This window comes from Mchenga conophoros, linkage group LG14, assembly GCF_057382185.1.
Source record: "Mchenga conophoros isolate Kocher_MC1m ecotype Shallow Benthic linkage group LG14, M_conophoros_male_GT1.1, whole genome shotgun sequence".
NCBI lineage: Eukaryota > Metazoa > Chordata > Actinopteri > Cichliformes > Cichlidae > Mchenga > Mchenga conophoros.
The window spans coordinates 18397892-18412474 of NC_140539.1; the positions used below are offsets into that span (position 1 = coordinate 18397892).

Below are 14583 nucleotides of genomic sequence, written 5' to 3' on the forward strand. Positions count from 1 at the left end.
AGGAGGTGACAGCAACAACAGAGAGAATAAAAAAAAGGGGGAATGCGCTTGATGGCAGACAGACACTGCAAGGAATGCTGTTGGAGAAAATGAGTTTTGTTCTCCGGAGGCTCAGAGAGAGAAAAAAATAAGAAGGGAAGAATGAAGGAAGGAAGGAAGAAAGAAAGATCGTTGTCTTGCTTGAGGCCTTGTTGGGTGTAGTTGTGAAAGGACGAGAGAGGATTTGTCATTCACATCCACTTCTCTCTCTTTATCTTGCTCTCTCACACACACACAGACACACTCACTTTGCCATCTGTTCCTCCTTGAGGAACAGTAAACCCAAATCTCCTCCAAAAAATGCAAAATGCAGCGATATGTCTCCACAGTTTATGTATGTGCATTGTGAGGAAGTTATATTCGTCTTGCTGGTGTCTGACGAGGCATTGCTGCTGAGCTGCAGCCAAAATACTCCATTTGACCTAGATCGTCTCTGAGCCCGGCTGGCGTATGCATGCGTGTGTGTTTATGTGTCTGTGCATCCTAGTTCTGTCTATTTCTCAGCAATAAAATGACTTTTGGACATTGTCCATAATGATATAAGCTTTCCCTGCCTCCCTGTCATCTGTCTCTCTGATAATCGTTGGTTTTGTGCCAGCTTTCACGGCAGTTCTCTTTTTTTATTTCTGTTTCTCTGACTTTAGTTTGATTTCCCATCACTCTGTTTCAATTTTTTTTTCTTTTCTTCCATTCCTGCAAGGGAACTGGGAAACTTACAAAGTAAATGTCATCTACAGTGTCTGCGTGTGGATGTGCGAAAAAGGGTTTATTTGTTACAGTGACATAGTGCTGACCCTGTGCTTTACCTCTCAAGCTAAACCTGCAAACCCCTAAGTGTTTCCTGTATTTTGAGCTGTGAAGATATAATAAAACTCGAATGGCCCACTTTCCTCTGCGGTTGCTGTGAAAAGGTACCTTGGATTTTAAGCAAACCCAGACAATCCCACAATTTGACCCTTCTTCCCACCTTAGTGAAAGCGAGAAGAAGAATTTCCTCTTGACAGGAAGAGACCTTCAGCTGAACCACGCTCAGACATAAGCAGCCATTTACTGTGAACAGTCAGCGGAGAGAAGTTAGAGGCAATACAAAAACTGAAGGAGAGAGTAAACAAAATGAAATGATGCAGACTGAGTAGATGGGGCACATTTGGGAAGCTGACATAAGCTGTAAAAGACTGTACTGCAGTTTATTTGTTGGGATAACATCTGGTGAAGTCAAAAGCCTATAGTGGAGGAGTTTCTATGAGGATGTCAGTCATGGTTCTATTCGGCATTAAAAACACTGGAGCTTGGCGCCAGTTTAGCTCTGTGCACTAAAATGGTGGCCACATGCCGTACGGCTAAGAGCGGCCGGCCTGGGTTCGAGTCCAACCCACAGTCCTTTGCTGCATGTCTTCCCCCTCCTCTCTCTGCCCCTGCTTTCCTGGCCTCGCCTCACTGCGTCTGACAAATAAAGCTGAAAAAGGCCAAATAAATAAATAAATACGCAGGAGCTCAACTACGAGGGGAAATAAAGGACCAGTACAAGATTCATTAGAAGCTTCCTTGATAGCACATGTATATACAGTTAGATTTATACATTTTTGGGCAGTGAGACTTGCCTCTGTACACCACCACACTGGATTTTAAAATCAAACAATCAGGATGTAACTGTGCAGTGCAGAAATGGCCATTCTCTGTGTGATTTAATGGAATTAGATGACATGAAAAACTGTCCAAACTCCAAAGTGATCGTGGGAAATAACTCTGTGGTAGTATTGTGATAATATCAACTACTGACATTATTTTCATTTCTCCTAATATTTCTCCTGCAGTCTTGCATACTTGAGCTGCATTTTGGCTGTCTTGGCACAAAAAAAATGCACCAAATGTGGAGATACTGTACTCTACAAGAACTCCTCCTCTGCTTTTGTGCAGTATTGTGGTGTTCCTGCAGGGCCTTCTTGCTTGTCTGTTTTGATTTTGATGTTTGACGTTGGTCTTCTCTCATATTATTGACATCTGTTACCCAAAAATTAAATCCTGTTTGGATGTGAAAAAGTGGAGCACAGATAATTGGACTGAATTAATTCTAGTCATCATTTTATTTGTATCTCTGCAGTGATGGATGGGCGGACAGGTATGATGTGACAGATGGCTATGTTAAGGAAGCGGCCGGCGGGATTACCATCAAGCTCCAGTCGGCTGACGTGAAATGGTTTGATGAATACTACCTTAAACTTCGTCCTGAAAACAATCACAGAAACCCTTGGTTTCCAGAGTTCTGGCAGCATCGCTTTCAGTGTCGACTAAAAGGTCACACCCAGGAGAACAGCAAGTACAACCGCACCTGCAGCAGTAAGTACAGACAGAAATAGAAATACAGTCAAAAATAGACTGCCGTTATTGCACTTGAACATTTTTAATGGTAGAGTTACTATAGTTTACATTAGGTTTGTTATTGGTCAAGTCCCTTTACTCACATAAGGGATAACACCAGAAATTTACAGCTGTGCTTGAATACTGAAAGAAAAGAGAGGCTGTATTGTTGGCAGACAACATATATTGTTTTGAGTCTGCATAACAGGCCACAGTACCAATCTGCATTTCTTTTGATAGGTTTTTGTAATGGCTGCTGTTAATGCAAATAACAAACAAAGAGAATGTGTGAACACACAGTCACACACCTACACACAGACCACATGGATGCACAGAGCTTTCCGGTTCATCTGCAGCCATCTCGTGTGGCTGTGAGTGAACCCACCCTTTATTTTCAGCTTCTATCCGCCCCCATGTCTTTCTCCCTCTGTTCCTTTCCCCCCATTCATAGGCAAAACAGTGTGTGAGCGTAGCATCAAAGGGACCCGTGTCTCATGTATTCTAATGAAATGGGACGTGAAATACAAATGAACAGGACACAGACAGAGACAGAAAGAAAATGAGACACGGAGGTGGAAAGTAACTGATGAGGAAGAGGAATGACAGCGGTCTTTGATGTTTGGCGGGGACAGTTTTTTCATAAAACCTAAAGGGGATATTAAGAGTTTCTCTGATATGTTTGCCTTTTTTCTACCTACTGTTCCTCACTAACCCAACTGTCCATTTCCCCCAACTCTACCCCTTCACCTCTGCAGAGCGAGAGTCACTTCGGCAGCAATATGCACAGGACACTAAGATGGGATTTGTCATTAACGCCATCTACTCAATGGCATATGGCCTGCATAACATGCAACGGTCACTCTGCCCAGGTTACAAGGTAGGTGCTGCTCTGGTGGATGAATAAGGAGGGGTACACTAAGACAATACTACAGACAAAATGAGGGTAATAAAGAGATGGAGAGGGAAAATAGCAGGACTTACAGAGCCTAAGTATTGATGCCATGGTACAGTTGCCACGCGGCCCATTTTTGACTTGTTATCACATTATGTAAGTTGGTATCCAAAAGTCTGGGAACACCAGTAAAGATCCTTCTCCAAGGTCTTGCTGAGATTTCTGAAGGGTTTCAGCAGTGCCTGTGGAGCAGTTACTTTACTATTTTCAGACTATTTTTTGAGCTCATTATCTGTGACAGCTGTTTTCCCCAAACATATATTTATTTCCGCTGCAAAAGTAAAACATGTTACAGGAGCTTTCACAAACTCCTGCAGGTTAAACTGGGCTGATCGAGCAGTTTCTATGGTGATTACATATAAGAGACTCTCAGCAAACTCACCAAAACAGACCACCAGCTTAGCAAGACTAATGGAAAAGGACGAAAGGATAAGAATTAGATGTAAAATGGTTACATTTTAGGTCCTGTCCTAGTTTGCATTTGGTATTTAAAGCTCTAAAGATTTGTGCAAATACATCCCATACTCTAACAGGTAAAGAAAATTAATTAATATATTAATTATTTCCTGTTTGCATCTCCACACACAGCACTGTGTTACTGTGATGAAATTACTTTTTCATCTCTTAGCAAACAAAGCTTGTTGTGCTGATGTTCTGATGATGTCCTGATTGTGCTCTGAACAAGTCAAATGCCATACACCCCCTCTCAGACCTCAGGTCTAGCCATAATCTAATGCACACTTAGTCTTTCTTTGCTTACAATAACAGTTTGACGTCTGACGCTATCACTTAGTTCTGATGCCACGATTCCAACTTTCAGCACACTACTTAGTAAGCAATGTTTTGCTAGAAAATTGAGGCGCAGCTAATAAAAGGTGAAAAATGCAAGTGTATTTGCTTGAGCAAGCCTCTAGCTGTCATGTTTCAAAGAAAGGAAGGAACCGAACAAGGAAAGCTGACCTTTTTGTAAGATTTTATTTTGGGGCTCTTTTTAGGCTTTAGTTTTGACAGGACACTAAGTGGACAGGAGAGAAGGGAGGGAGACACTTGAACCAAGGCTCCTGCAGTAGTATTTCAGAATTTGGCACAGCAGCTCAAATTTGCGAGCTACATCACTACCCAAGAACTTTTTTTTAAAAAGAGGTTTACATGGAAATATAATAGACTTTGGACAACACTTTGCATTTATTCAGGAAAATGTAAATTAAAATGATGCCAAACACTGATAGTATATGTCAAACTTCATATTCACTTAGAAATTCAGAAAACAAAATGCTAAATTTTAAGTATAGAGCAGCACGATTCTGTATTTTTGGCACCAAACGCCGGTGCTGCTTCACCTCTACATACTTTGTGGGGATGACTTAAAATTCATTAATGCAAAAATGTCAACATGGGCTTAATTTTAACTAAACTTTATGAGATGATTGTGAAAATGTTGCACTGTTTGGCTTGCATAGAATAGGCACTGCATAGGAAACCATACTGCCACGCTGTCCTCACTTTTTCTAGAATGTGGCGAGCCGACTCACCTCAACAGCTGATTGGTTAAATTTTATCTTTACATTGTGTTGCTTCCAAAGTACAGTGAACATGTTTTGAGAATAATAATTAATTGAAAGGCCAGTTGTACACAATTTACTTCCATAAAATTATGGAAATTTATGTTGTTAAAGTTGATGGTCATAACTGTTTTTCTGGGTGCAACATGACCATCTATGTGTTTTAAGGGCCTGTGCGATGCCATGCGACCCATTGATGGGGCTAGACTTCTGGACTTTTTGATGAAAACCAACTTCACCGGTGTGTCAGGGGAAGGAATCTTATTTGATGAAAACGGAGACTCACCCGGCAGGTAGGTGCTTTAAACTGTGCAGAGACGTCATAGATCTCTATGGAGTGCAAACAACCTCCCACTGTTGTTCAATGTGCACCTTTTGTTTACAGGTATGAAATAATGAACTTCAAAAAGATGGGGAAGGACTACTATGACTACATAAACGTCGGCAGTTGGGACAACAGAGGCTTAAAAATAGATGATGATGAAATCTGGCCCAGCAAAGAGAGCGTGATCAAGTCAGTCTGCAGTGACCCCTGTGACAAAGGGCAGATTAAGGTAAGATGAGTAATTTTCACACAGTAGACCTGGAATTAGATTAAAATAACTGAATAATAAAATTATTAGTATGATGAGTGTTTGAGGAATTTTCATTATCATCACAAACTGATTTGTATCATGTTACGTTACCAGCCTACACCTCTTTCACCTCAGCCTGTATTCTACTTTTATACCAGACCTCTTTGCTCCTCCTACAGATCATTTATGTGACATGACTGAAAGTAAAGCTTCACATTAATACAGTGGCTTCGTTTGAACTCTGCTTATGGCGTGAGTGCGTATTCTGTCTCCTTCAGGTGATCCGTAAAGGTGAAGTGAGTTGCTGCTGGACGTGCACCCCCTGCAAAGAAAATGAATTTGTGTTTGATGAGTACACCTGCCAAGCCTGTGAGCTGGGCTCCTGGCCTAATAATGACCTCACAGGTCGGTATCATAAAAGATATAAAGAATATTCACATGATGGATTTTTTTTTTCTTAATACAGCCTGTCAGTGTGTATTACATATTAGCATTGCACAGGAAATCCTGCACAAGTTACCCTAGAGAGAGAAAGTGAGAGGCATCCATTTACCATACCCTCCTCTTCCCTCCTCCTAGTTTCTTCTTCTCCACTCCCGTTTCCTCCCAGCCACTCCCTCTCTCTCATATCGTTAATTTGTTACCAACATGGTCACTCGTGTTTTAATTATTCTGCAACGAGAGCGGCTTGCCATGCAAATACACTTCAGTTGCAATGAAAATTTTTTTCCTCTCCATTGCGTTTGAAGAGGTTGCATATTGCCTTGTTGTTCTTTCAGCTTCTCATTATACTGCACGCTAGCTCCTCACCAAGCTCAATGATTAAAACATGAATTGAGACCTGCTGAAAATTCAGAGGGAGCTTCTCTGTCTGAGACAGAAGAATCTTTAAAAACTGAAACAGGGAGTGAATCAGTGCGAAAATGATCAGCAGAAAGCTGACACTGGAGAAAGAAGATAAAGGAACGGAGGCTTAATTGGGGTTATCCGTGTGTTCGTTAGTGTTCGTGACTGTGGGCTCAGAGTGTGTGACTACATGCATGTGTCTCGTTTCATCAACAATAAGTGCTGCGTGTCCCCCTGCGGGGCTATATGGAACAGTAATAATGAGGTGTAAACAAACTGCTTGCCCTGTTCCACCAGCAGACATTTTGATCTTTCTCCTTGAGGCCAAAAGAAATCTGAGGGAAAAAAATATATAAGATATAAAGGGGAGGGGGGAAAAGGTAAAGGAGCAGAGGGAAAAGGTAAAGCAAGGTCTCAGCTGACAAGGACAGAAGCAAAGTGGGAGTGAAAACCATTGAAAGGATATGGAATAGTTTTTCAGACAGCAGTGGAACAAAAACAAGAAAAGACTGGAAGAGGAAAAAGACTTAAAAAATAAAGTCATGGTGAAAGTGGGATAGAGATGAATAGAGGCTCCATCATGAGCAGCAGCAAGGGAGAGTGAAAGAAGGAGAAAAAGGGAGGATTAGCTATGGGATTTGAGCCTCTTCGCTGATTGGTAAAGTTCCACAGTCTGAGTCTGAGATTGTTTGAAAAACTTTATTGTGACTGCTCACTTCAAATGGTCACTCTTCCTTTCGTGCACCAGTTTGGTTTACACTCAAGCGTTGCAGCATTTCCTGCAGGTTCCATGAACTAACTAATTATCAAATTGCTGACTATGCAAATGCTTTCTGACTGCTCTGAGAAAGCCCACGAGGAGAAACACTGATCTGGGATTTCCCACCCAGCATCTAGATTAATTGGAGCTAAATTTCCACCCACCTCACGTTGTCATTAGTGGGTGGTCTTGAGCTTGTATGACTGGAAAAGACAGGTACTGTAGTTATTGTTTTTGAGTTTGTTTATTATGTGGAACAGCTGTATAGGTATAGATTTAACAGCATAAACATAACATCACAAATATTCTTAAGATGACAAAGAAACAGATACGGATACATTAAATTATTTTTAATTGTATTTCAGAAAGATTTTAATTTGTTTTCATTCCATTAATATTTCACTTTGGGCTTTTCAGTCATTTCAGTCTGAAAGTCCTGCCTGACTTTGCTTCTCTGTTTGTTTACTGGCCCTTTGGCTCCCATTTATGCTTTTGTTTACGCCCTTAGACCTAACCTCATTACTGATTTAATAAACTTTGTTAACCATGTTAAATACAAAGTTTATGGATTTCTTAAGTTATTTCTTTAATGATCTTTTTCTCTGTTTGCATGCAGAGAAAATGGAAGAAAAAAAGGTTAAAAAATAAAATATACAGGGGGCAGAAAGAGAATTAGAAAGAGACTATTTGCATTTCTTCCCTCTAAAGTATGTCTAGACTGACCAATAATTCAGCAAGCATTAAGACGGCTCGTAATTAGAACTGTCCCTTTAATTAATGACACTTTATCTCCTTGCCTATGAGGAAGACAGAGATGGAGGTAGAGAATTACAGGAGTAGGTGGGAGGTATGAGGATGAGGAGAGATAAGGAAGATATTCGGGGAAATAGAAGCAGGCAGAGTGATGGATGGATTATTACAAAGAAATGGTGAGCAACAGGAGACAGACAAGAAATGGTGAATGACAGGGAAGGAGGAAGAAAGACCAGGAGGATGGATAAGAAGAGGAAAGTGAAGTACAAAGACGTATTTGTAAAGTATTATTAGAAGTAGTATTCCAAATAGCAGTGAAGGAGGTGCAAGGGAAAAAAATAAAACTGTAATTTGTGATAAATAAAGGTCCCATAGTTCAATAGTGGAGAGATTTCATACTGTAATTAAACAGTCATCATCTCATTTGGGCACCTACACCAACAACCCCCTTCCTTCCTCCCTGTTTGCTTCTCATGCTTTTTATACTAAATCAGACCCACACCTGTATACAAAAGTTGCATACTTTGCAGGCAAAGCTCGGCACAACGGATAACTCGCAAGCGTTTCTTGCCTGGAGGTCTAACATGTACAACTCTAACCACGACCTGTGCAAGCTGTTGGACCTTTAGAAAGCAACCGAAGACCAATTTTATTCAGAATGGTTAAAACTGGATATAAGAAAAAAAAAGTGTGAGAATGAGCATAAAGTAAAGGCTGAACAATAGTTTGCTATTGTTACCTAAATCTTATTATCCATATATATTCCTGTGTGTCACATGTCAAATAAACTGATGATCAGTGAATGATCTTTTCTGAAAAAATACATTAACAAACTGATGTCCCCCACGTCCCCAGGCTGTGACCCAATACCAGTGGAATACCTTCGATGGGGAGACCCTGAACCCATTGCTGCTGTGGTATTTGCCTGCCTCGGTCTAATGGCTACATTTTTTGTCACTGCAGTCTTTATTAGGTAACATATCCCTTTTATTTCATTGGATTTTTGAAATTGTTTTCCTTCCTGTTTATTTAAATTCTTGCTTGCGTGTCTTTATGAATGTGGATATTCAGATTCCGGGACACTCCAGTCGTGAAATCTTCCAGTAGGGAACTGTGTTACATAATACTGGCAGGTATCTGTTTGGGATACCTGTGTACCTTTACCCTCATAGCCAAACCCCACGTCATCCATTGCTACCTCCAGCGACTGGGAATAGGCCTGTCACCTGCCATGAGCTACTCTGCACTTGTCACCAAGGTAAGGCCTGAGTGAAATGGTGGGTCCACAAGTTGTGAAAAGTGTGCAGTTAATGTGTTTTTCATTGATATGCCTGCATAATAACAGTGAGTGCTCTGTAGGAACGGAGAACGCAGATTGCAGCATATTCAGTATGTACTATATGTCCTGATGATGTTTGGAATCTGACCCCAGACAAACCGCATTGCTCGGATCCTGGCAGGAAGCAAGAAGAAGATCTGCACAAAGAAACCTCGCTTCATGTCTGCCTGTGCTCAGCTTATCATTGCCTTCCTCCTCATACTGCTACAGCTGGGCATCATTGTGGCTCTCTTCCTCATGGAGCCCCCGGAGGTAGGCTCTGTGTGTTTTAATAGAAAAAATATCATCAGAAGTAGGAGACAAATCAGAAGATTAATAAAATAAAACAAAATAAACAATAACCAGAGGATGTTAAGTTTGAAATATAACAGATTGCAGATTTGCCCTATTAGAAATTAGGAGAGTGTCTTATTGGATTTTTGTATTTTGAGTTCTGTTAAATGTGTTAAACTACTTCACCGGTTTCACATGTTTTTCACATTTGATTGTCAACAGAAATTTCACTGATTATAAATAATTGATTTGATTGGCAGATAAAAGGCAGTAAGAATTCAAACAAGACCAAAGCTTAAAATGTTAGTGTATACCCCTAAATGGATGTAGCCTAGCTGGATATTGAGACATCTACTTGTAAGTCTGTAGTTGTTCAATTTAAAATTTTCTGACAGCACATATAATTTGTAAAGTTGATTACCATCAAATTTGGTTCTTATCTGCTGAAATGCCTGAATTCATTTTCAATAAACCAATAAATATTGTACATCAGAAGTGGGCAGCATAATCATGAAATGTCAGTGAAATTACTTCCATAACTGTAATTTTACATGCCGCCATTGCCTTACTACGGTCAATTCTTATTTGTATTAAAGACGTGACAGCAACAGTGTTGTCACACTTTGGATAACACGCATGTCACATTTCCTCTGGTGTCTGCAGGTCATCCACGACTATCCCAGCATCCGCCAGGTCAACCTCATTTGCAACACCACGAACCTCGGCGTGGTTGCCCCGCTGGGATACAACGGCCTGCTTATCCTTAGCTGCACCTTTTATGCCTTCAAGGTACGAGATAGTGTTTGTCACTTTTTCCCATTACCACTTCGATATCAAAAATACCTGTGACAATTTTGCATTATTTCTATAACACAGTATCGAACACGACTGAAACATGTTGTTACAACTGGCAAAGCTGCCAGTTAGAGAACTCTAAACGCTGTTGACATGCAATAAAAGTTCAGTGTGTTGTTATCCGTAGAGATACTCTGTATGAGTGTCTCTACATATGAGGAGGTTTACACAGACATAATGTGAAAAAAATGATTAAGCCACTGTGGTTTTGCCTCTCTAAAATTTTTTGCCGGCAGTAAATGAAATTATGTTACCCCAATCAAATGATAAAGTCAATGTTGTGATTATCCATGACCAGCGGCCATCCATTTTCTGCGGAGTATGAGAGCAGAATTGTAAAAAGAGACAGAAGATAAATGCACTGCACTTCAAACAAATAAATTAACCGATGAAATTTAAATTTAAACACAGCAGCTGAGTAAACCAATTTAACTTTGCAGGCCAAATGCCTCACCTAATTCACTCGCACAAATCGGTGTGGCCAGCAATAAAATGACAACTGTAAGGGGTTAAGAGTGTGTATCGCTGTATATACTGTAAAGAATGTCTACATTTGCTTTATTTTTCTTGATCACAGCGAAATGCACAACAGCAATTGTGAAGGGAAATGAAGGAATGTTTACTTATGCTTCTCTTTCTTTTTCCCTCCAAGACCCGCAACGTCCCAGCTAATTTCAATGAGGCTAAGTACATTGCCTTTACAATGTACACCACCTGTATTATCTGGCTGGCATTTGTACCCATCTACTTTGGCTCTAACTACAAAATTATCACCATGTGCTTCAGTGTCAGCCTGAGTGCCACTGTGGCTCTGTGCTGCATGTTTGTACCCAAGGTAAGGTTGCTTTGCTTAAATTGCTTTTTATTTCATTCTGATTGCTTGTCTGTTGTTTTTATGAATATTACCTGAATCCGACTATAGTTGTTATCTAAATCTGTGCATAAACTACATTAAGCTTCAAATGACCATTGCAACAGAGCTCACTGTAGTTCCCCACCAGTTGTGAGAATTTGAGTCAAATATTTGAATAGATAAATGCTAAGATTCAAGAGAACATCTCTTTTGATATTTTAATCACAGATGTTTCAGCACTTGTAATATCAGGATCTAGATTTTCTCGTACAGTGTCACTACAGTAAAAAAAAAAAAAAAAAGCCTAAACAAGAAATTCAGTCAATCAAAAATACTTAGCAGAAGCTTCTTTTGAGAATTTTCTTTTTATAATATGTTTAGAATATTAAGGTGAGTCATGAGAGGCTTGATTATTATTCTAAAAAAAAAGATTAAAAGACCAATTTGTGTAGCCAACGCAATCAAAGTCTCTCCAGAATTTTGCATAGTGCCGTTAATCTTTGCAGTAAATGACAACAAGTAGTCACTGTTCATATCTAACCGTTTCCATCAGGTGTACATCATTCTGGCTAAACCAGAGCGTAATGTGCGTAGTGCCTTCACCACTAGCACGGTGGTGCGCATGCATGTGGGCGATGGCAAATCATCCTCAGCTGCCAGCCGCTCCTCCAGTCTGGTTAACCTGTGGAAACGGAGAGGCTCCACTGGAGAGACACTCAGGTATTTCTGCGTGTGTGGATTGTGTGTACCCAAGAGGCTTGTTGACCAGGTTAATGCCGGGTTGCTCTTCCGTTATATTCCAAGGCACCATTTCTCCAATAGCGCACTCTGAGACTATTTATGGTGTGTGTCGGTGTGTTTAAGCTCTCTAAGAGATTGATTCTCTGAACTCCATCGAGTCTGCCTGACTGTTCTTCTGACCCTGACATGAACTGCAGACAATTGCCTAATGGAGATGCAGCAAAGGAAGAGATTGGAATGAACTGAAGAAGGGTTAAGGAAAATACTAAAAAGAGAATTATAAATGGAGAAGAAGATGCATAGAGAGAGAAAGAGAGATGAAGAGGGGAAGTGATAAGAAAAGAAGAAAAGAAAAGGGTAAAGGAGTAGTTTGATCAAAGAGACATAATAGCTTTCACACCCTGCTTAAGGCCATCCACAAGTCATCTACAGTGACAAGGAACCGATCAAAAGACACAAAGGGAGTGACGCAAAGCCACTTGCCCGAAATGAAAAGGGGAGAAAAAATAGACAAGGAATATTTTTGTTTGTCAGCAGGTTCCTCCAGCACACCCCGCTTGGCAAGCAAGATTTCAATCACACTCTTATATGAAATGTCACAAGTGTTTCCTTCTTCATTCGCTTTACTTTGCTCTTCCCCTTTTCTCTTATGGTCCTGTCATCCTCTGTGGGCGGTGATAATTGGCAGAGGGCTGTCTGTCTCTTCAGTGCAGGGCTGGAAACTGTTGCCTTTGAGGTGCTGTCATTGTGTAAACTGAACAGACACATACAGACATGAGTCCAGCAAACCCGAGGAAACAGAAAAGACATGTTTGACTGATGTCTGAACTGTGGAAAAATACTGGATTTACCTTCAGGACATTCTCAGAAATTAAGGGAGTAAACAGACCTTAACAGGGTTCATCGACTTGTCCCCATACATGAATCAGTTTTGTTTTCTGGTGGAAACTTTTATAAATGTTCTACCTGGAATCTTTTCAGTGGGTTCTGATAAATAGTGATAAACCTGAAATCTTCAGTGAAAGGTTTAAAGTTTGGAAACCAAACATTAAAAGTAAGAAACAAATGTGATTTGAATTTTGCTCGTCTCATTTTAAAAATTGGCTCCCTTACATCACAGGGAGCCAAATCTGGCAGTGGCAAGCAGCAAGTGTGTTGTGTGGTCAAACTATTCCTGCCTTGTTCATTGCACTGAGAGCAGGTGCATGATGGCTTGTGGTGTTATGTGCCAAATGTTCTTCCTCGGATGCCCACAGATATCACAGTAGTAATATGTGTGGTGAAAGTGACTGTAGTCAAATTCAAGGTGATTATCCAACAAAAAGAAGATGAGTACATTCTAGGATGTGGTCTTTATCTTGTGCCCTTTCTTTGGAGGCTTGGACACAATGGACTATTCCAATATAAACTGCTGTTACCTCTGTGGGTAGTAGTGTGAGACCCAGCTCTCATCAACAAGCTGATTCCTTCATAAAAACAAAAAAGTCAGTTTCAGATAAAAGTTGATGTTTGCTCTCAATCTGTAATTTAGATTTAAATAAAATCTAAATTACCTTAATTCTGTGAAATTTCTTATCTTTCGTAACTTCTGTCCAGCCTTTACAGTTTTTTACAGACACTAGGACACATTTCTCAATACTTAGGTCACGTTTGCAAAACTCCTCACACAGTGAGCACAACAGAAGTCTATGTGGACCAGTTATCATTGTTTTGGCACAAAATGCATCCAATGACTACATCTCTCAAATTTCATGAATTATTTTCTCACTCAGACACAACAACTGCCAAAAATCTTTGTACGTACAGGACACTTTGCATGTGCTTACATACTGTTTTCAAAACTGTTAAACTTATGGCCAAAACAATAACACAATGCAAAACTTAAAAAGACAGCAAAATCCAACAGCAATATTTTATTGAAACATATTTTAAATCTAAAAATGCAGTTTAACCAGCCACAGCTGATTCTCATTGTAGATGAACATCTACACAGGTGTTACTCCTTCAATTTTTCAACTCCTTCAATCCTGGCATGCCAGAAGATTCTTTCCTAGGTGTGTTGCCCTAGATGACATAAGATGTGATGTGGATGAGAACCTGTGGCCAAATGGAGGAGACCGAGTAGATTAGCATTACTGTTGTATGTGTATCAGTGGATGGTGTGTATACAAATTCTTGTATTTTGGGATTACTTAGTGCAAAAAAATAAAAATACATAAACAAATATTACAGTTTTTTCTGATAGCTTAAGCACATTTTTTGTAACTATTGGCTAATTTTGCAAAACTCTTCACACAAATAAGAAAACCTGTCACCCAATCATCAAAACATTGTAGTTCTCTTGCAAAAGCAAACACAGCTGGATTAACTCTTCACACCTTCGTACACACAATGCGCCAACTGCACACTGATGGTATGAATACAAAACACATCTGGCCTTTGCTTTCTCTGTGCACAAGGTAGGCTATGTCAGTTTGAGCTCATACTTCTGTCATAGATCCATAAGCATAGAGGGATCCAAACTTCAAGTACATCAAAACAAACACAAGTGTTTATTTCCAAGTATAGGATTATTTGCAATCGCCATAATGACTATATGGGTTACTTGGTCTGCAGTGAACATGCTTCCTCTGCCCCCAGCATCTGGTCATCTAGCAATTCTGTAAAGTAACAATTT

General features: G+C 40.1%; 1 protein-coding gene across 2 annotated transcripts in view; it reads left to right on the forward strand.

Annotated features, from left to right (window-relative positions):
* Positions 1–14583, forward strand: part of grm5b (glutamate receptor, metabotropic 5b) — a 95024-nt gene that overhangs the window by 68521 nt on the left and 11920 nt on the right. For both annotated transcript variants that reach the window (XM_085245671.1, XM_085245672.1), the window contains exons 7-17: positions 2141–2376; positions 3153–3274; positions 5080–5204; positions 5297–5465; positions 5765–5891; positions 8701–8818; positions 8917–9103; positions 9278–9436; positions 10121–10246; positions 10965–11147; positions 11719–11885. In XM_085245671.1, the coding sequence (XP_085101797.1) occupies positions 2141–2376; positions 3153–3274; positions 5080–5204; positions 5297–5465; positions 5765–5891; positions 8701–8818; positions 8917–9103; positions 9278–9436; positions 10121–10246; positions 10965–11147; positions 11719–11885 (1719 nt within the window). The remainder of the gene's footprint in view (positions 1–2140; positions 2377–3152; positions 3275–5079; positions 5205–5296; positions 5466–5764; positions 5892–8700; positions 8819–8916; positions 9104–9277; positions 9437–10120; positions 10247–10964; positions 11148–11718; positions 11886–14583) is intronic.